General features: G+C 41.0%; 1 protein-coding gene and 1 long non-coding RNA gene across 4 annotated transcripts in view; one reads left to right on the forward strand and one right to left on the reverse strand.

Annotated features, from left to right (window-relative positions):
• Window positions 1–11,525, reverse strand: LOC131829258 (uncharacterized). Of its 3 annotated transcripts, none has more exons than XR_009352797.1 (4): window positions 10,961–11,525; window positions 9,588–9,713; window positions 6,554–8,279; window positions 1–4,016 (listed from the first exon to the last, which is right to left on the reverse strand). It is a non-coding gene; the product is annotated as an uncharacterized LOC131829258 (long non-coding RNA). The 3 variants fall into 3 exon arrangements; XR_009352796.1 differs by lacking the exon at window positions 1–4,016 and having other exon boundaries at window positions 4,176–6,671; window positions 6,978–8,279; XR_009352795.1 differs by lacking the exon at window positions 1–4,016 and having other exon boundaries at window positions 4,176–8,279.
• Window positions 10,451–22,714, forward strand: part of SYPL1 (synaptophysin like 1) — a 26,083-nt gene continuing 13,819 nt past the window's right edge. The window contains exon 1 of the mRNA XM_059170833.1: window positions 10,451–10,638. Within this exon, the coding sequence (XP_059026816.1) occupies window positions 10,570–10,638 (69 nt within the window). The 5' untranslated portion in view covers window positions 10,451–10,569. The remainder of the gene's footprint in view (window positions 10,639–22,714) is intronic.

The raw sequence follows: 22,714 nt of genomic DNA on the forward strand, positions 1-22,714 counted from the left end.
AGTTTTGTCTTGACTTATTAATTTTGTTGTTTGTAATCATGTGTTTGGTACCCACAATCCCAAACAAAAGCTAGAACCTTGACATAACCTTCATCTAACCATGTGGTCCCCCAGCCCACTCCCCTCATGTATTCACCCAAGAAAACCATCCTCCAGAATTCCTTTGTTTTTTTAAATAGGTAGTTTTATTGCATCTATATATATTTCTATAAAGTATATTCTTTTTCTAAGTTATGCTTTTATTTATGTATTTAATCCACTTAAATAACAAACAATTGTTGAACTCTATTCATTCATGTACCGTGCCGGGCCAGGGGGATATAAAGATGAATAATACACAATACCAGCCTTTAGAAAGTTCACGGTCTAGTTGTACTCTTGAAGTGTCATTTTTTTTATCCTCTTCGTCACTCAACATATTCCCGCCTCAGTCTACGCTTAATCACACACTGGAACAGATCACTCCATTTCCGTCAATCCAACTCTATTCATGATTCAAGTTTAACTCTTGTATCAATGCTTCTAATGATTTCAGGCAATATTTGTATGAACTAAGATTTAAGATTATAAAGTATATTCTTATATTAGTTGTTTTCAACTTTATACAAATTATGATTTTGTATACTTTTAGGACAACTACTTTCTTCACTTAATGTTTTATTGTTTCATTTCTAGGATTTATCCACACTGTAGTGAATTAGCATAGTTCATTTGTTTTTATTGCTATGTGATAATGTTATGTAACTATATTAGTATAGTTAATGTAGTATAGATAGTATAGATAATGTTATAGTATAGATAATGTTATGTAACTATATTTCACTATAGTATAGATAATGTTATTTCACCCATCCACTCTCCTGTTGATGGGCATCTGGGCTGTTCTCAGGTTTTCACACTGCGAAACTCTGAACATTGTTGCACATGTCTCCTGTTGCAAATCTGCATGAGTTTCCCTCAGGTCCATCCCTCGGAATGAATTGTTGGATCAAATCCACACAAATGTTCAACTTTGGGAGAGAGATCCAACTGTTCTCCAAATCAGTTAACCAAACTTGTGCTCTTTCTATCATACTCGGACTGTTCTCTAAAATCCAGTGTTTGTGTTTCCTCTTGTTCTGATAGCTGCCAAAAATGAGAGTTGCTGGGCTCCTCTTCATTAAGTGCAGTACCTTAAGTTTCCTCTGAGTATTTGGGTTTTTCAAGAGGATGCTTGGAGAGGCAACACTTCCATCCAAAGCAATGACTTTCTCAGGCTGAATACTACAGGGCCTCCATCTCTACAGCCCCTTCCAGATTCACTCAAGTTCACTGACATGCTTACTAAGTCTTGGGGCTGTGTAAGACCTTGACCATCCAGGAGTGGGAGACACAGTCTTGCTTTCAAACATTCTAAAGACTGATGTCTGAGAAAGACAAGAAGACTAATTATGATGGGTTTGGATGCTGTCTCAGTCTTGCTTTTTCTTCCTCACTCTTTTTCCCCCCGAGGTGAATGGTAAGGCGGGTTAATGGAATGCAGCGGAGATGGGGATGAGGACAGGGATTGGTGGAGAGGGGAGTGCAGTGCATGGGAAGGCTTGAGAGAGCAGACAGGTATACACTAAACTTGGCTACCCCAAGGCAAATAACTTCAAATAGTCCCACCTCATTATTTGCTATCATCAGTCCCCTTCCACGATAAATGTCTTTGAGAAACTGTCCCCTTCTAACAAGGATAGCTGGTTCTACGGTGAGTCAGAGAGCAGGTTGCCCCATTCCTAGAGACTGGTAGAAACTTGTCCTTCTACTCAGCTTCACCCACACAAAGATCTTACAGAGTGGATATAGTATAGGTTAGGACCTCTCCGCCCTCACTCCCTATCCCGTTTGCCGCTGCTTAGTTTCATCTTCAAGCTGACTCCATGCGTCAGTCAGTTGGACTCTGGTTACCTCAGACCTCCAGAGTTCCTACAGCTTATGATCCTGGAAAAGGGGGTATTTTTCTGGATAGCTGGTAAATAAACACAGAGACTTCTGGGGAACTACTCTTTCAGGAACTAATCACTGTGACTAGAATTCTATCGACTGTAGCTGATTGACTGAGTCTGGACCACATACCCATCCTTGGGCCAAACCACCTGACCAGGAATACTTTGGAATGTGGGTGGGGGACGTGTTCCCCCAGAAAGGATGCTGGGCAGATTTTTTTAAAAAAGGGTGCTTGAAGGCTCAAGAAGGTAGCAGTTTTACTTGATTACTCCAGTTCATATTCCTCTTATTACCTCTTTCACTAGGGAGAGGTAAGGCGTAACTATATTTTACATTCTATCTCGGCATTCTATCGACTGTAGCACAATGATCCTTGTAACAGATAACTTAAGTCCTCTGCTTGACTTCTCCTTGCAGTGGCTTTAGTAATCACATGCATAAAAGAATGTTTAGGACTGCACAGGCAGCCTGGCGTAATACAGATTTATAGTCCCCTCTAACAGTTGAGCAAGCAGGGACCTCAAATGGCTCCCACTTTGCCTTTAAAGTTCAGGAGGAATCCTGTTCCCCACTCTACTCTTGACCGGGGTTTCTGATCTGGAAGCGTCGTGAGTTTACTCTCCTACATGAAGCATTTTCCATCAGTTTTCTCAATACCTTCTTTTCTGGGGCTTTGGGTATATTCCTTAAGCCTCTCTCTTCTTATCACTAGCAGCTCCATAACTTAACCACCATTCCCTTTGTTCTTGTCCTTAGGCCAGTCTATTAGAATTCTCAACCCTAGAATTTCTGAAGATGCAGCTGAAGGATGGACACTGCATTAGGGTGGGGAGAGCAGACAGCAGCTAAATCCTAAAGTCAAACCTCACGGACAGCAGTTCATCTCACCTACTTAATGATCATAGCTGGCTTTGGGGAGCCCCTCAGTGCTTAGAATGTTAAGTTTAAAGAATTTCTGAGGGTTCTGAGAGTGCTATAAGATTATCCCTAGAAGTCCTCCATGGGATTTCTTACATGGGACCTAAGTCAATAATAGTTGATGTTGTAAATTATGAAGATTGTAGTCATTGCCAACTTATCTCTGTTGTACCACAGATTTTGCAAGGTATTCAGATTGTAGAGTGGAAGACAAAAAAATACAATAGTGTAGGTTTTGTATTCTTCATTGCACATATCACAACTTGAAAGTACATTTTCCTTAGTTTTTTATGCTTTTGGCCCACCCTTTTAGAATATAAATTCTCTGAAGACAAAAATATCTGGTTCTCCTCTGTGTGATGAGCACTTAGCAAAGTGCCTGGTCCATATGGGTGATCGATAAATATTGGAAAGAAGTCTCTATTCAGGTCTATCTTTCTTCTCAAATGGTTTTACTTGAGAATGGTTGGCAACTACTGAAATTAAATGTGTTGAGAAAATCCAGTCTTCCTTAAATTAAGTTGTGCAGGAATCCAAGTTTACTTTAGTTCTGCTTCCCATTTTCCTTTTCTTCGATACTGAACAGCTTCTCTAGCATACTTCCCAGGCATTCAGTATCCCTTCTTCAACTTCTTGGCAGCCTGGAACTTTTTCCTTTGGTTAAGCCTGTCTTTCGAAGATGGTACCCCAGATTCCAAGATTACCCTTTTGTCCCCCCCCCCTCCCCCCCGCACTCCCACTAAAATTCCCAGGTTTCTCACTGCCAGGAGAAAAATAATCAGATAATTAGATAATTTTCCATTAGAGTGTTCTATTGTAAAGATCATTTAATGCAGTAATTCTCCAGGGTGTTGGTATTTTAAAATGTGAAGCTGTAGGGGTGCCTGGCTGGCTCAGTCAGTGGAGGGTGAGACTCTTGATCTCGGGGTTGTGGGTTCAAGCCCCATGTTGGATGTAGAGATTACTTAAAAATAAAACCTTTTTTAAAAATAAAATAAAATGTGACATTGTTAACATAAGTATTAGGGTGGCATTTCAAGATCCCTGTGACAAGGCAGCATGATGCATATATATTTCTATAGGCAGGTGGTAGGATGATTGGGACTGTCCTCTTCTCAGGGCTTTGCCTTGACTTAAAAAAAAAAAGTCAAAGTCAATAAATTCTCAGATTTCTTATCATATGGTCATTCTGGGAAATGAAAAAAAAATAATAAATCAGGGGATTTTAACCACAAAACACCTTGCTTTTATCTAAAAAAGGGGGAAAAAAGAAAAGACCAACGAAATTGTTTCAGAAAGCCAAGACCAATTTATTTAGCTTGTAAGACAATTATAATTAATCGTCGCTTTAGAAAAATGGGATGGGCAAAGAGTACAAAAAATACAAACTTATGAAGAATAAAGAATGATCACAGGGAGGCTCTCCAAAAGAATCCTTTAAATGGCTAACTCCTGAAGTGCATTTAAAGTAAAATTCCACTTGCAAAAATAACATCTACAGTTAACTTTCTAGAAACCATGCTACTGTATAAAATACTTTCTTCTGCCTCCAAGAGAAATTGTAAACAAACGTCCATTGCCAAAAGTTCGTCAGCATCAGAATTTCCCTGGCCAGCTTTTACTCAGGGATTTCTCTATTTACTCTCTTCATATGATGTTAGGAAATTGATTTTTTTGCTGATAAGATTACAGACCTCCTGGGCGTGTGACTGATCAGCTTTGAAAGCCATCCCCTGTGGTCGCCTGTTCTCTCTTAATAAATGCTCAGAAGATCATGGTGGTCCTGACCCAAAGTCCACAGGCCCAGAAACCGGAGGGAAGGGCATTTCTTTGGGTTTCCTATGTTAGATACAAAAAGTTCAGGTCCTGGGGCGATCCTGTCCAGCATGCTAAAAACAAAGCACTTCATCTGCTCAGTTTACTGTCCCAGATCTATCACACCCTGTTCTCTCTCTGGCAGGAAGTCAGTTCTCTGCACTTGCAAACAGAATAAACAAACCATCCATACAGAACTAGTGGACACTTTGTTTTGTTTCCTGGCAGGTTTCAAGAAAGACCCCTGGGTGTAATACAGTATTAAACTTGAAATCTCTGTATCCCTCTCTGGGGCCACTCTACTTTCCAGGGAGACAATAAAACGTGGAAGTCCTTTGAATCATTACTTATAGCAGCGGCGCAAAACGCGATACTAAACTCTCCACAGCCACCCTGCTACATAGCTCAGGCCGCCTGCTGAACCCTCCAGCCTGGGTAGGATTGGGGGACCAGCCTGAGACATTTTCACATTTGTCTTCATCCCCCAGTCCTGATTTGTTGTTGGAAGCACTCCAACCATGTTAATTGACTTACTTCAGTTGATGCTCTACAAATACTACACTCTCATTACCAGAGAGGTAAGCAAACGGAAATTAAATGGCAATGCTTCGGGAAAATTTCTAAGTCTGATAAAGCCAGAGCAGGACCGAGTGGTTTCTGCACCTAAATCTCGTGCTTTTGTTGCTCTGTTGCTGGCGCTCACCTGGCTGGCTGCTTCTGCTCATTGTCACCCATCTGGGACCTGAGATCCCATGACCAGTGGGTTTAGAAAATCTCAGCTCTCAGAGTCACCTTGATGGCTCAGTCAGTTCAGCTTCTGTCTTTGGTTCAAGTCATGATCCCAGGGTTCTGGGATCAAGTCCTACATCAGGCTCCCCCCTCAATGGAGAGCCTGCTTCTCCTTCTCCCTCCCACTCTGCCTACTTGGTGCTCTCTCTCTCTCTATCCTTCTGTCAAAAAAAAAAAAAAAAAAAAAAAAAAAGGAAAAGGAAAAGGAAAGAAAAAAAGAAAATTCAGCTCTCTTGAACCTACCCACTATCTTTGGAGCTTATCTTTTATTCTACCTGCCACAGTGATATTCCTAAACTGAAACCTGATCATGTTATCGTCCTCTGTCTCAAAGCAACTCACTGCCAGAGAATCATGTCTGAACTCCTAGGCGGGCACACAAAGACCAGCTTCTACACTGCCCACCTTAGTCAAAGCATCAGATATATTGAGGTATTTGGTCCCACAAAAGAACTCCCCTCTCCATTCTCATCACTCCCTACCTTCTGCTGCACCTCTATCTGGTTGCCCCTCCCATTTTCCTGGAGAAGCCCCTTCACCTCCCTCAAGCTTTGGTGCTGTGTCACTTCTGCTGTGAGGCCCTTTCCAATATGCTTTCATCCCTCTGAGCCTCTGTCTCTACAAAATGTATATCGTAATTTCAACACCCTCCCTTAGTTCAAGAGTCACATGAAAAAGGGAGAACAAAAGGTCTCTGAAAAATGCCAAACACCATCCAAATTCCGAGTTATGTTATTATAAAAGTTATTATGCAATATGCTTTTTTTCTTTAGAAATCTAATTGAAGTGCTCATGATGGTCACTATAAAATTAACCTCTACAAATTAGGGCATCTTTCCTGTTTATTTTGCTTAAATTTGAGCTAAGCTTAAGATGGTGATAAGAACTGTGCTCACTTCAGCCACAAATATATTAAAATTGGACCCACACAAAGAGGATTAGTGTGACCTTTGCCCCACATGATTTGCGGTAGTGAACATTTTCATTTTCTTTGCTTTCTAGAATCCTATTACCAAGTTTCATATTTCTTTCCTTTTACCAATGGAATAGTCTTACTTACAATTCTCATCCTCTTGTGGACAATAAATAAAAGTCTGACTTCCTTATGCTTTTGCTCTACCATTGAGTCTTGGTTATTTCTTGACCACCCAGTTGGGAGACTGAGCCACCCACGGTTTCTGAAACACATTGATAATAACAGGTAACATTTACTAAGCGCTTACTCTGTACTGGGCCCTCTTCCCTGTGATGTCTGACAATTATAAAATGTAAACCTCACTACAGCACTCATTTCCTCTCTGCAAAATGGGAATGAGAAAAGGGAAACTTAAAGGTGAAAGCCTTTGCTGAAAGTCCCAAAGTAGAGGCAAGGTTTAAACCCAGGAGTCTGACAACACAGCCTTGCTTTTGACCACCAAATTGTAACCACTGCTCTAATGGACTTGGGAGCAGCAAGAAGGCTCCCCTGCGTTCAAAATACTCACATTTAGTGCAACATCGTGTGGGGCCCATGGCTATGAGAGCAGACACCAGGCTTTAGGTGTACAGCTGGATCAATCATACGCCACAGTGGGTCACTGCCACCTGCTGGGAAATGGACAGTGAAGGGAGACAACCAAGGGGAGGCAGGTGCTAACACCAGATAGTTAATGAGCAGCAAAAGGGGTCAAAGCCATTTGCCATTTACCGAATCCTCATGCATTTTGTTCAGTCTTCAAGAGAAAGTAAAATGATTTTGTCTTTTTCATTTCCCTCCATTCCTGAAAATCCCTTCAATAAAACACCAATGTTAATTTCCTTGTTTTGACACGTCTCTTGGTAATAGAAGATATTAGAAGAAGCTGGGTGAAGAGTACATAGCAACTTTTCTATAAATCGAAAATTATTTTTAAAATTAAAATTTAATTTAAAAAGAGTTCAGTTTAATTATTTTGAGATTAATTTACCGGGCTCTCTGAGTTAATCTATTGCACAATTTAATAAATGTAGAGTGATTTTTACATTTTTCTAAAACAGTTTAAAAGATTTTTTTATTTACTTATGTGTGAGAGAGAGAGAGAGCACAAGCAGGGGAAAGGAGCAGAGAGAGAGGTACAAGTAGACTCCCCACCGAGCAGGGAACCCAATGTGGAGCTTGATCCTAAGACCCCAAGATCATGTCCCGAGCCAAAAGCCAAGATCATGACCCCAGCCACTACCAGCTTAACTGACTGAGCCATGCGAGGACCCCAATTTTTACATCTTCCTAAAATGATTGTTGACTACATCAGTGAAAAGAAAAGAACTGTGTTTATTGACGAAGTTCAGTTTTGAATTCAGCAGTAATAAACACTTTCTTTTCAGGAGAAAGACAATATTGACTGAGAATGAGTTTGAAGTCTCATCTTTCTAGTAAAATGACCAGCACTTGGTATTACCATGGAGAAACACAAAGGAAGTTAGCCAACAATATGATTTCCCTAACACAGGCTCCTTCTTACCTCTTGACATTCTTAAAGCCCAAGTATCATAACTTGGCACATGTTTTACAAAGAGCAAAGAGAAAGTAAAATAATGAATGACAAGTTAGGCAGACAAATCAGTCATAATTATACTACCACGGATAGGATTCAATAATACTACCTCAGGGGCACCTGGGTGGCTCAGTTGGTTAGGCAACTGCCTTTGGCTCAGACTGTGGTCTCAGGGTCCTGGGATTGAGCCCCATGTCGGTCCGGCTCCCTGCTCAGTGGGGAGCCTGCTTCTCCCTCTCCCTCTGCTACTCTGCCTCCTTGTGCTCTCTCGCTCTGTCAAATGGATAAATGAAATCTTTAAAAAAAAATAATGATAATACTACCTCAGACAGGACAATTTTGCATTACAAGTACTATTTTCCGTAACAGCCCCAGTAGAGAGTAGAACACGCTGTGCCTAGGGCTACTGGCTCTTAGCTCAGATTTGAAGAACAAATCAGAAAATGACCAGTGTTGCTGTCAATGTGATAGTCATCTGAACATTCTTCCCAGATTTTGAACAGTTGTGCCTTCAGTGAAGATGCTATTGTTTAAACACTCTTGTTTTCCCAGGATCAAAAAAATTTACAACTATCTGGTTGCCTAATTAGATCTCACTTGCTCTGCCAGCCACTACCAGCTCCTTCTCAGGAAAGTGGGCGTTCCTCTGAACTGAGATGATTGGCAAAAGTGGTGCTAAGCTCTACATAATGCAAAGTAACTGAAGTAATTCACTCCTTCGTTGTGTGGCCCAGTCAGATCCTGCGAATTAGTCCCAACAAGTAACCAGATACTGCTCTTCTGCTCACCTTGAGTGGTCTCTATCTTTTCAAAACTAGTGGCACATAGGATGAGAATTTCTTAAAGTTCAAGGTGCAAACTCTAGCACTAAAGGTTTTCTGGACAGAAATAACCGTACCTTCCACTTCTGGGACCAGAAGCAAGAAAGAAAGCAAGGAGGAGCACAAAAGTGAAAACACAAAATCAATCTTCTCAGAAGCCGAGAAAGCGTCTGGCCAATTCTCATTTCTTAGACCTTCAAAAAATGAAAAACTAAATGCCAAAGCTGAGTCACTAAATTACAAATATTTTAGATTTTTAAAGGTAATAAATAAAATTGCAAATTGAACAGCGCTCAGATCTGGCAGTGTATAGCTCATTCAGAAATGTTAAAGTCTAATCTAACACTGAATCTTTGTGACTATGAAACCCGAAAGAGCACTACTATCCACAACCCACTCCCAGGTCTCAGCAAAACAGGATTAAAAGTTTGGAAAAAATGGACTAAAGAGAATACAAAGAGTAGAGCATCAGGAGAAGCAGAAAGGAGATCCACTGCATTGGAGCTCCGGTAAGTGAGTGCCAGGAGAAAAAGTGCAGAAACGGAATAGAAAAGAGAAACAATAAAGGAAGCAGCGGAAGACTTGGACTACCACTTCCAGTGGTCTCAGGTGCACTCAGAAAGATGCCCAGTAATAGCTGTCAAACCCTCCTACAACGGCAAGAAACCTAATTCATAGGCAAGTGCTTGCAAGTAGGTACTGGGACCCTACTGTGCTAATTCCTTATTTACTAAGTGTTAAACGGTGTTAGCCATCTTACCATACACGGCAACAGGCCACCACTCCAGCTCTCCAAGGACCCCAAAATATTGGGGAAGCCGCTAAGGAGGTCACAACAGGGAGTCCGATAACTGGGTGCCGAGGAGAAGCGTCACCTAAGCCGAATCTTGAAAAGGAGCAGGAATTAGCCTTCTGTAGAAAGACACCTAGAGCCCCCCCAAGTTGAGGACACGCCGGATAGGGTAGGAAGTGGGTAGGTGAGTCAGGAGGAGGCGGTCCGCCCACGCGCTTTTCTATTCGATATACATCCTTCAACCCTGCCTCCAATGATGATAATTTTCGCAATGAACTCAATTTCTGTAAGTATGTGAGATGAATAACGCTTTCGACTTGTTCTGTTAACAACTTTCCATTTTGGCAAAAGGCCCCTAACACCAGCGTTGAAACGTGGCTTCATCTCTAATAATATTTTGTAAGTCCGTCTACAAGTTGGGAACTGCGAATGCAAGCGCTGGAAGAAAGCCGCGCCCGGGGATGGACCGCGCGGGACTAGCCCCGAGCGAAGGTTCTGCGCGCGGCGGCGCCCGTGCTGCGCAGGTGCGGGCTGGGCGCGCACATGCGCGGGAAGAGACGGAGAGCCGGGGGGCTGGACCTCAGGGAAGGGGGCGCGGCGCACGCAGCATGGCGTCCAACATCTACTTGGTTCGCCAGCGGATCAGCCGCCTCGGCCAGGTGCGGCCCGGGGAGGCGCCTCCCCTTTCCAGCCCCTGCCCAACCCTCGCCTCCCGCCGCCGCCCCTCTCGCGTCCCCGCCTCAGCGCCTCCTCGAGCGGCCCAACCGCCGCCCCGCCCCGAGGCCTCCCGGGCCCACCTCCCCGGGCCGCCCCGCCCCACGGTCTCCCGGGCCCACCTCCCAGAGCCCGCCCCGCTTGGCCTTCCTCGCGGCCCTGCTGCTCGGTCTCGTCGGTCCCCCTCCTTCTCCACCCCGCAGTCCTGACTCTCTCTCCCTCCTTCCCTCAGAGGATGTCCTCCTTCCAGCTCAACATTAACCCCCTCAAGGAGCCGCTGGGCTTCATCAAGGTCCTCGAGTGGGTGAGTGTAGCCCGCACCAGCGAGGCCTGGAATCGCGCCGCCGTGACCGTGACCGCGCCCGCGCCAGCGCCCGCTCCGGCCCGGCCGGCGCCCTCGGCTGGGAGGCCGGGGGCCCCGGCGGGAGCGAGAGAAGGGACGTCCGACCCCGCGCGGGTCCCCGAGACCGCCGCCGCCGCCCTCGGGAGGGTCGGGACAGCTGGGAGGGGACGGGAGGCCGCGGGCTGGGCCTGCGCGGGGCGGGGACGCCGCGGTCCGCGTCGAATCACGAGTCCCTCAGCCGCCTCGGTCCCGGCCGAGGCCGCCCTCCCACACCCAGGCTCACCTCTGGGTGCTCCCGCGGGTGTGGGAGTTCAAATTTCTCTTTGGTTGCACGGCTTCCCGCAAGAGAAGAGAAAACTTCCTGTTGCGGTCTAACCGAAACCTGTGGGCCCGCGCTGCCGCCGCTGGTCCTGCGGAAAGGGCCAGCCGGTGCCTCCTGCCCGGTGCTGACTGCAGGCCGCGCTCCGTCGAGAGCTGGTTGTGCCTCCTCCAAGTGAGCTGCCGAGCAGTCCGTTCGTGGCTTGCTTTTGAGACGGCTCCAAGTTAAAAACGGACAAAAATAAACTGCGGGTCAGGCAAGCGGCGGGGGGGAGGGGGGCGTCTTTTACAGAACGCGTCGAAGTCCGTCGCGTCGGCTCAAACACAGGCTAGGAGTCGCCATCAAGTTCGTTTAGGTATTTCCAAACAGTGTCCTGCGGTCAGCATTCCGTCCTTTCCGGGGAACCTCTCAATCATTAACATCAAAGGAGACTTATTAATTCGACCTTGGCAGAATCAGTCACTTGGAGGAGTTAAGCGAATACATCAGGCACCGCACATTTGCTTCAGATTTCGTGGCCTCGTACACGTTTCAGGGCTCATTATCAGGCCCGGATTAGTAGGCAGCTGGCATCTGTCCACTGTGCAAGCAGGTTGTTTTTATAGCCAGCGACATGTACATCCGTAACTCTTTAACCCTATATTTTAGCGATCGAATAGTGACGAGGAAGAACTTCCAGTTGCCTATGTTAAAAGACTTGAGGCTGTTTTTTTAAAGTCACACAGAAACTGAAATTCCCACATGGGTACTCAAGAAGCTGATTTTCAGAAAGAAAATCAGAGTTTTACTTGTTCTCTGAAAACTGAAGTAGTGCTGATTTCACACAAATGTTTACCTTAAAGACACATAAATATACAGGGCGCCTGGGTGGCTCAGTGGGTTAAGCCGCTGCCTTCAGCTCAGGTCATGATCTCAGGATCCTGGGATCGAGTCCCGAATCGGGATCTCTGCTCAGCAGAGAGCCTGCTTCCCTCTCTCTCTCTGCCTGCCTCTCTGTCTACTGTGAACTCTCTCTGTCAAATAAATAAATAAAATCTTAAAAAAAAAAAAGACATAAATATACGCACACACACACTCACTTTTTAGGGTTCTATAAACCCATTTTCAAATATAAAGAAAAACTTTTGAGTATATAAAAATATGGAATTGCAGGAGGAAAATCATGTTTAATTGGGCTTATCTAATATAAAGTTAAGAAAAAGTCTTTGAGGGTTTTAATTACATTTGTAATTAAAGTTTTCACTTAATAAATGAGGCCATTTATGTTTGTGCTTACATTATTTGTCAGTTTTTTGTTAAAACATAGACATAAGTTTTTCCTTTATATTTTAAAACAGTTATAGGTTTATTAATGATCATAGATAGGTCTGATGTATTTTGAAAAATATCCTGTTTAAGCTTTTTGAAAAAATACTACTTTCCGTGTGAACAACATACCATTACATAAGAGATCCCAATAAATACTTTAATAAAAGTATAAGCAAAATGTATTGGGTGAAAGAGAGGAGAAATCAGATGCTTGCAGGGAACTAGGGAGGAGTTCATAGATGAAAGAACATTTGAAGGATGAGTATTTGTTCACTTAGGGCAGATGTAGGGCGTGGCTTTCCAGGGAAAGAGAAACTTGGGTTCAACAATGTGAAAAGTTGAAGCAGCATAGCCCTGTTTGAGAACTTAAAATAGTTGGGGTTGGCTTAAACTTATACTGGAAAGGAAGGTATAGTTTGAGACGATTCTGAAAGGTTTCATAGGGCTTATAGAGAGTTAGGAGTTTATACTCTGGGGTTAATCTTTGATAGCTTGGGTTCTTTCTTTAGGGAAATACACATTTTGTAGGTACAGAATTTGGAGTTATTGGATAGTTTCTTCTTAAGCCCAGAATTCCTACCATTTGGAGTGGGAACTTATTTAAGGTTTTTAAACAAGTAAATAATATAATTAGATTTACTTTTTAGAAATTTTCATTTTGTCAGTAGTGTAGAGGATGGATTAGAAAGGTCATAATTGAAGGAAGGAGGATATGTTGCTTGAGAAATTATGAGGGCCTAAACTTAATTGCAGTGGGAATGGAGAAGAGAGGCATAGAAATTAGAATGTACTTGGACGGTGAAGAAACTGGAGGACTCCATATTTGAGTTGACATATTTAAGATGACTGCCATATTTCCAACAGGTTGGTAGTGGTATCTCTGTCAAGATACATCACTAAGGAGAAAAGCAAATTTTTGGTTGAAGCTCAGTACAATTTTGAGTGTATTGAGTTTGTGGTCTCTAGGTCACGGAAAGGAGGTATCTTTAGGCAGTTAGCTGTATGGCTACAGAGGTTAATAAAAAGGCAAGAATGGGCTGGAAATTCAGCAGATCCCTGCCAGCAAGAGAGAGAAGAAATGGTTAAGAAGACGCAAAAAAATAAATAACATCTTGGCATCACTGTTAGAATTTAAAGAAAAGAGTAATTAAGCAATATCAAGAAGTGCAAGAGAGAGGTTAAGTAAAATAAGGACTAAAATGCACACCTTGGTTTTGGTAATCCAGAGGCTGTTGGTGGCTTTTTAAGAGCAGCGTCAATAAATTCAGAAACCAGATGGTAATAGGCTAGGTAATAGAATGTATGGTAAGAAAGTGAAGACAGTGAGAGTAAAGCACTATTTGACCTTGAAGGTGGGAGGGATTTGGGTGGTAACTCATCTGAAAGATGGGACAAACTGAATGTGTTTGTTGGCTGGAAAGAAGAGGCGGCGAATCGTTGGAGGTTGAAAACAGGGGGAGGGAGGGGATGAATAATAAAACAAGGTTCTAGAGGAGAAGGGCCCATCATATGAATTTTTAAATCTGTTTTGAATGAATTGGTCAAGTTTCATAACGCATTGAGGTGTGGCAGGTTGCTTCTAAAAACAGTTAATAAATAAGTTTATAAACAAATCTAAAATCTAAATAATGGCTGTTTACTGTCTGTGTAACTAAAAAAGTAATTCCCTCAATCAGCTCATCTCTAGCAAGTTTCTAGAATATGTTAGATTAAGATATAACCTGATGATATATAACTTTCAAGGGATTAGATGCCAGTAAATATTTATTGACAGACTAAAACTATAATCGCCAGAGCAGAAGTGTTGCATTTTGCTTCTAAACTGCAGCCGCCATCTTGTGCGTGTTGTATTCCTTCTCTTTTCTTTCTTTTTTTTTTTTTTTGAACTACCCCTGGCACCTAGTTACAGTGCCTGGCAGTGACACTGTCTTATTTCTCTATGTGTTGTAAGTACTCAGTAAAGGTTGAATTTTTGTTGTACTTGTATGGGAACAACAATACTTCATAGGGCTATTGGAATGATCTAGTTAATATTTAATTATATGAATGATTATAATGTACTTGTGTAGTTCTTAGTAGGTTCTTCAGGACTGAGATGCTGTGTTTCTAAGACTAGACTCAAACAGTGGATAGACAACTATGAGCTCCATATGACTGACTATGTATCTCCTGGTCCTTTAAGATTGCTCAGTTCCCTATCACATATTTTTTTTTTTTAAGATTTTATTTATTTATTTGACAGAGAGATTACAAGTAGGTAGAGAGGCAGGCAGAGAGAGAGAGAGAGGAGGAAGCAGGCTCCCTGCTGAGCGGAGAGCCCGATGCGGGACTCGATCCCAGGACCCTGAGATCATGACCTGAGCCAAGGCAGCAGCTTAACCCACTGAGCCACCCAGGCACCCCCCTATCACATATTTTAAACTTTAGAAATGATAAATTGTATGCTTTTCATTTGTCTGATAGGCCTTTAGAAGTCTGTCAAGGTGACAGTATAAAATTTAGGTAAGAATAAATGCCCCATGTATAGAGAACATAGAAGTAAAAGTCAAAGATTAATTTTATCAAAGCAGCTTTTTAATGTATTCAATATTTCTGTGGCAAATTTTAACTTGGTTCTTACTTTTAGTCAGATATCTTTAATATTTAGGTAAAAGTTTTTCATTGAAATGATTTTATCTTTTTTTTTTTTTTTTAAGATTTTATATATTTATTTGACAGAGATCACAAGTAGGCAGAGAGGCAGGCAGAGGGGTGAGGGAAGCAGGGAGCCCGATGTGGGGCTCCATGGATCCCAGGACCCTGAGATCATGACCTGAGCGGAAGGCAGAGGCTTTAACCCACTGAGTCACCCAGGTACCCTGAAATGATTTTATCTTTCTAAAATATTAAACACTGTGTGGGGCACCTGGGTGGCTCAGTGAGTTAAAGCCTTTGCCTTCCACTCAGGTCATAATCCCAAGGTCCTGGGATTGAGCCCCATTGGGCTCTCCACTCATCCGGCAGCTTGCTTCCCTTCCTCTCTCTCTCTCTGCCTGCCTCTCTACTTACTTGTGATCTCTGTCAAATAAATAAATAAAATCTTTAAAAAATATATATATTAAATACTGTGTTTTGGACTTTCTTGTTGCTGTCTTGCATTGGGTGGATGGTGAACAGATATTTAGCCCTTAATCTAAGTAATATGCTTCCTCATTCCACACACATGGAATTGTGGAAGAGATACTGTTTGAGGAGTATAGAAGGAATTACAAACTAAGTTGAATTTTTAGGATTATTAACCATCTTTGAGTATTTTTGTCTGTGCTAGTCAAATGTGATAACATATTTATTGAGTAGACATGTATGTGCTAGGCTTTATTTGTGTTTTCTCCTTTAATCCTCTAACAACCTATGAGTGTTGTTATCTCCATGTTAGAGAAATGTAGTATCTTACCAGTGTCCATGATTATGATTACTACATTCAGGACTCTTTAACACTCTCTTCTTAGTCATTTTGGTAACTACCTTTGTGTTTCTAATTGTCTTTTAATAAATTAATAAAAAGAGTATCAAAGGTTTAAAAAACAAAAGCCAAAGGTATCTGAAATGACTTTTTTTTCCTTGTTTGTTAGATACTATTTATAATAAGATCCTAGGAGTTAAAAACAAGTAGGATGTTCTTGATTCTTTTATTAAGTTTGAATGTTTTTTCTAATTTTATATTTACAATTAACAAACAAATTCAGAAGACACCAAGACATTCCTTTGGGGCAAATTATTATCCAAGAAAATTAGTGTGAAAAAGAAGAAATAAGAAAACAAGTAATTCTTTGAGTATTGCATATATCAATATGTTTAAACAACAGACTTTCAAATATACACAATAGTTTTTTAAAAAAATACTTAAAAATTTAGTCATCACAAGTAACATAAAATTGTTGCAAATAGAGACCATGTTTTATCCTAATTTTATCATTCAAAAATAGCACAGAGGAGCACGCTAGAAAATACAAATTATTTGTATTGCACAGTGGGTGGGGCAGAGCATATACAGACTGATGTTTTGTCCATTTGCTTTATTTTTACATTTTTAGGCTATCAGTCTATAAGAGAATGCTCTTTAGGAAGCTTACCTTTCTTCCCGCCCTGCCATTTGGGTACACTTCCTCTTCCCACCCCTACTCTACTCCCATAATGGAAAAGATTTCAAATGGCATTTTATGCCTAGTAGGACTCTCTGTACTTCGAGCTTATTGATAGACTTACAGACTCACTTCTATGCCTTTCCTCTCTGGCTTTTCTACCTGATTCTCAATTATTTATCACTCTTTATTTAGCACTCTTGTAGGTACATCAGATATAATTTTCATAGACAACATATATGTGTTGTAAGTGCTTTGAGAACACACACACACTCATACACACTCACCCCACACATACAAATAGCAATCCCTGATAAAATATAAAAGGGAAATTTAAGGGGAAATTAAGCGAACAGAGCAGTGTCTAATACAATGGTTCTCAAACACTTTGGTCTCAGAACCCTTTTATGCTCTTAAATATTGAGGACTTCAAAGAGCTTTTTGTTTGTGTGGGTTGTATCTACTGATACTTACCACATCAGAAATTCAAACAGAGGCTTTTAAGGGAACATTTATTTATTTTAAAACACAGTTATAATTCACTTAAAGACTTCAATTGCACCAATGCAACAAATGCTACCGGTTTTCCAAATCTGCCAGATATCCACATCTGAATAACTACTTTTTGTGTATTATTCTTTCAAGTAAAAAATGGTGTTTCATGAAAAAAAAAAAAAGTTCAGTGTATAACTCAGTTATTTTAAATGCTTTCCCTGGAGACGACCATTACGTGCGGTTAACGTATTTGTACATCCTGTTTCATCATACAGAATATTAAGAAGGCTCAAGGGTCAGGATTTCATAAAAATTATAATTTTTGCTGCTTCATCAAAGACATTGTCAAGTAAAACTTGCCTTTTTTTAACTCTAAGGGCAGGACAGTGAAATAATCCTGATGCTATTGTTTATTCTTTCTAAAGCCCAACAGTTTCACCCACGAATGCTTTTGCTCAAATCAGTGCAAGTGTCAACATGTGTAAAAGGCAAATAATATCTTAATAATACAAAAATAATTTGGGGGGCACCTGGGTGGCTCAGTGGGTTAAAGCCTCTGCCTTCGGCTCAGGTCATGATCCCGGGGTCCAGGGATCGAGCCCTGCATCGGGCTTTCTGCTCAGCAGGGAGCCTGCTTCCTTTCCTCTCTCTCTGCCTCTCTGCCTCCGTGATTTCTGTCTGTCAAAATAAATAAAATCTTTAAGAAAAAAAATAATAATAATTTTGCCCTCATGGATTTTCTGAAAGAGGCACCACAGACCACACACACATTGAGAATTGAGAACCATCACTGGGGACCAGAAATGAAACAAAATATGGGTAGAAGAAGGAGTGTCCATGATCTTGGTAATATATTCAGAAAAAAGCTTCAACCTATTGTCTGGATTTATAACTTATAGAGAGCCAGTTACTTAAGCAGGTGGAAAGAGAGAGATACAGCCTTCTAATTTAATCAACCTAGCCACTAGCTCGAGATCTGAATTTGTGAACACTTCAGTATTCTCACATGTTGGTAGTTTGGGGGTCCCATTGTTAAGATGTGGTATATGCAACCATGTAGAAATGACTGTAAAACTATTAGACAGGGACAGAAAAAGGGGGAAAAACTGTAAATTCGAGCCTACACCAGATATCTTAAAACACATGAAGAAAACTAGTTTTCACTTAAAAGTTCAAAAATCAGTGGCACAGATGCACTTCAGGACAGCCAGCCAGATCAACAATCAAGATACGGATTTACTCCAAAAAAACGTAAAAGTAGTACAGTCTGAAATGATTTTAAAATAAATATATTTAAGTTCCTCAGAGATTTCTAGTTCCTTATTCACTAGCTTAACAATTATTTAAGGGTGAGGGTGCCATAATGGTGCCCGCAACAGGATCACCTGCCTGGCTCAGTGGGTAGAGCGTGCAACTCTTGATCTTGGGGTTGTGATTTTTGAGCCCCACATTGGGCATAGAGATTATTTAAAAATAAAATTTTAGAAAAGATATTTTCAACATGTAATAGTTAAGAGTTAGCAAAAAAAACTTCCGTTTCCTCCAGCAGGAACAGTTAATTTCTCATGATACAAATTCCTAAGAGTTATGGAACCGTACTAGCAGGCTATTTAGAACTTTCTAGGATTGTACTTTACACAGAGGGAGATCATAGAAGAATGAAGCCGAAGCAGTTTGTACCGGACTTTAAGTGCTTGGTTCATAGTGGGAATAAACTGAAATAGCAGCATCGATAACAAAATTTTTTAAGAATAAATGTCTTTTGGGGCTCCTAGGTGGCTCAATCAGTTAAGAATCTGTCATCCGCTCAGGTCATGATCCAGGTTCTGGGTTAAGGTTAGGAGCCCCTCATCAACCTCTCTGCTTAGCGAGGAACCTGCTTCTTCCACTCCCTGCTGCTCCCCTTGATTGTGCATGAGTGCGTGCATGCTTTGTCAAATAAATCTTTTTTACAATTTTTTTAAAAAAAATAAAAATGAATGTGGGCACCTGGGTGACTCTGTGGGTTAAGCCTCTGCCTTTGGCTCAGGTCATGGTCTCAAGGTCCTGAGATCAAGCCCCCACATTGGGCTCTCTGCTTGGCAGTGAGCCTGCTTCCCCCTCTCTCCAACTGCCTCTCTGCCTACTTGTGATCTCTCTCTGTCAAATAAATAAATAAAATCTTTAATAAATAAATAAACAAATAAAATGAGTGTCTTTAGTAAATGCATGAGGACTTTAACTCATAAAAATCAGTGCTTTGGTTCTAAGCATCTAAGCTTACTGATTATAAAGGCAAACATGCCATGATAGTACATTTTCATCACTGAGTGGTTCATTTAGTAAAAGAGCATACATTTGATTTGCGTATAAACACTCAAATACAATGTACTTTTAGGCCTATTTCTGAAGATGTCAATTATGTCAGTTTCTAGACAAAACCTTGGACAGAAATTTAAGTAAATGACGTCATATTAATGATGAAATCCAATAGCAGTCAGAAACTTGTAAAAGATACCCATATATAGAGGAGTGCTAGTGTTCTCTGAAGAAGCATTAGTGAGTTGAGCAGGGTCTAGAAATAGGATTGAGGACTTAAACTCTGACTATAGGCTAAATAACTCACTGAAAATACCAAGGGTCTCCAAACTTCTTTTTATCATGAAAGCCTATCTAAAATTTTATGCATAGAGCCCCAATATGCATCCATAACTTAGATGGATATTTTACTGTGTTAGTATCTTTTTTTTTTCCCCTAAGTGAGCTAAGGGCTTGAACTCATGACCCTCAGGTCAAGACCTGAGCTGAGTTAGACATTTAACTGACTGAGCCACCCAGGCACCCCAGTATGTCAGTATCTTAAAGTCGTATTATATGCTTCGGGTAAATTTCATTCGTATTTTTAAATCCTTATTTCAACACTCACCTGATATATAAATATGTAGATATATATGCCATCTTCTTGTGATCTGATTAAGTAGAATCTGTTTTTCCTTGGAATGTGGCTAATGAATATAGCACATATAGGGGTTTAATACTTCTATTTTCTCTTTTGGGTTGTGAGTTTTTGTATTATTAGTCTGTAGTTTCTTTGAAGACATTTTTAAGCCATTGGTCTGGGTTGGTCTGATTAAAATTAGATAACTTACTCCATAAACTCACTTAGGCACATTCACATTATAATACATGAACTCTAAAAGGGAAAGGATAGGTGAAGGTATCACTGTCCTTGCATGTCATGGGACTCCTCCTGCCTTCAGGATACCAGCATGTGGTACTGACATGTGACTCGGACCCGCAGATCCAGCATGGGTTGCAGTGATTAATTCCTTAAGTCTAATGTAAATAGAAGTTCAAATATTTTCTTCTCATATACCAGTTAATTGACTACTACCGTTTATTTTGGAGAGTAAGTAGTGTTCTAGAGAACCAAGCTTAAATGTTAACTTCAAAGTTACAAACCTCAGAATTCTAGTGTCTGTGTCTGGTATTGGTCTGGTGGGTAGTGTTAAGTGGCGCTGTTTCTTGGGCAGCTTGAGGCTGTCATAATGAAATATGGAACCATTTGACCTGAGTAGACGCTTGCTGTCATCCTGTCCTTAGATTCTTATTAGTTACTCTACATATAGAATTTTTTTTTTAAAGATTTTATTTATTTATTTGACAGAGAGAAATTACAAGTAGACAGAGAGGCAGGCAGAGAGAGAGGGAAGCAGGCTCCCTGCTGAGCAGAGAGCCCAATGCGGGACTCAATCCCAGGACCCTGAGATCATGACCTGAGCCGAAGGCAGTGGCTTAACCCACTGAGCCACCCAGGCGCCCTCTACATATAGAATTTCATGCTAACAGTTTTAGCCATTCTTCATGGGATGGAGAGGAATGGGAAAATGCATTTCATAAGTGGTGAGGCAGTAGAAATGAGCATGCCAGTACTCCCTTGTTTGGACAAGGAATACAAACTGAAGCGTGCATAGGAACCAGCCACATAAAGTAAGTGAGTGAAACAAGCTGCTTGGAAGAAAAACAACAGTATAAGCTCATTGATTCCTGGTAACTAACATGCATCCTGAGGATTGTTGATACCGTAGAGTGGCAACAGTCTAGAAAAAGCACATGCCCTGTCTTACATGTCATCTGTCACTCAGTTCCACGTGGTTGTTGCTTATGGGAATATGGGTCTGATGGTGCTGTATTTTTAGTTTCCCCACAGAAAGGGTAAGCAGTAAATCAAAATTTTATGTGCGGTATGCTGGTATTAAAATAGACAATAAATTCCCTTTTTTTTTTTTTTAATGAATTCTGGGAAGATCACGCAAATACTATCTGTAGGCCAGGTTTTACCCTGGGCTGCCAATACATAACTTCGAATTTAAATCAAAATAGCAGTAGAGAAGAGGAAGAAGTGAGACAGATCCTTTACCCTCAGGTTGTTTTGTAATTCATAAAGTAAAAAGTGTGTATCTTGTCCCTTTTTCCCATGAGATAAAGACCAGAATTGCAAAGATGACATTTATTTATCCTTGTAACAAAAAGATAGCTTTGAAGTGACCTGAAATACAATTTTATTTGTATAATATTGGAATTTGGTTTTTTCTTTAATTAAGCAGTTATTTAATGAGCATTTGCTATGTGTCAGACCTCCTTCTAGGTAGGCACTGAAAATCTTGAGTAAGACCAAGTGCAAAGACATGACAGTCTGCCAAGGGACAGGGAAAGGCATTGTGCTTAAGAGCAGTAAGTACAGTATGCCATTTATTTACTAATTTTTTAAAAAGATTTTATTCATTTATTTGACAGAGAGAGAGAGAGAGATCACAAGTGGGCAGAGAGGCAGGCAGGCGGGGGGCGGCGGGGCGGGGAGCAGGCTCCCTGCCAAGCAAGGAGCCCGATGCAGCGCTGGATCCCAGGACCCTGAGAACATGACCTGAGCTGAAGGCGGAGGCTTAACCCACGGAGCCACCCAGGTGCCCCTACTGATTTTTGTATTTAGTTAGAAACTAGTTTTTATTTTTATTTTGGGTTTTGTTTTTGTTTGTTTTTTTAAATAAGGCAGGACACAAGAAAAATGCCTATAGTGGAGTTAATGAACCCAAGTCTATGGCAGCCCAGGAGACAGAATAGTTCTGCTGTAAGAAACTGGGTAGGGCCTTTAAGGTGAGCTTGTCAGAGAACAATTGAGGGGGTTGCGGGGGACAAATCCTGGCAGAAGAAATAAATACACTGTAAATACAGGATGTGTTTGAGGGGCAGTAGTAAGTAGTAATACAGTGCGACAGAGTTGTATAGTACCTGGCCGTGAGTACAGTGCGTATAAATCTGGAAGGATAAGGTTGAGTGTACCTAAGCCATGCCTGTTAGGACAAATGAAGAAGTTTGAGCTTTTTTTCTTTTCTTAAATTTAGTTCTGGAAAGTTACTGAGGAAATCCTTTTAAACAGGGGAGTAATGTGACCAGATCTTCATTTCAGATCAGTGTGACATCACTCTAAAGCACCTGTTCAATGGAAACAGAATGCAGACTACAAATGCAAGCCACATAATAATTTTAAGTGTGCTGGCCACACTGAAAACATGAGAAGAAACAGGTGAAATTGACTTTAATATTATATTTTATTTATAAATCCAAATACTGTTTTAACAGGTAGTCAATATAAACAGTTACCAGTGAGATATTTTACATTTTATATACTAAATCTTTGTAATTCATTGTCTACTTGACACTTACAGGTATCTTAATTCAGGCAAGCCATTTTTATTTTATTTTTTGAAAGATTTATTTATTTTATTTTAGAGAGGGAGAAGGAGCATGGGGAGGT

This window comes from Mustela lutreola, chromosome 4 (assembly GCF_030435805.1).
Source record: "Mustela lutreola isolate mMusLut2 chromosome 4, mMusLut2.pri, whole genome shotgun sequence".
NCBI lineage: Eukaryota > Metazoa > Chordata > Mammalia > Carnivora > Mustelidae > Mustela > Mustela lutreola.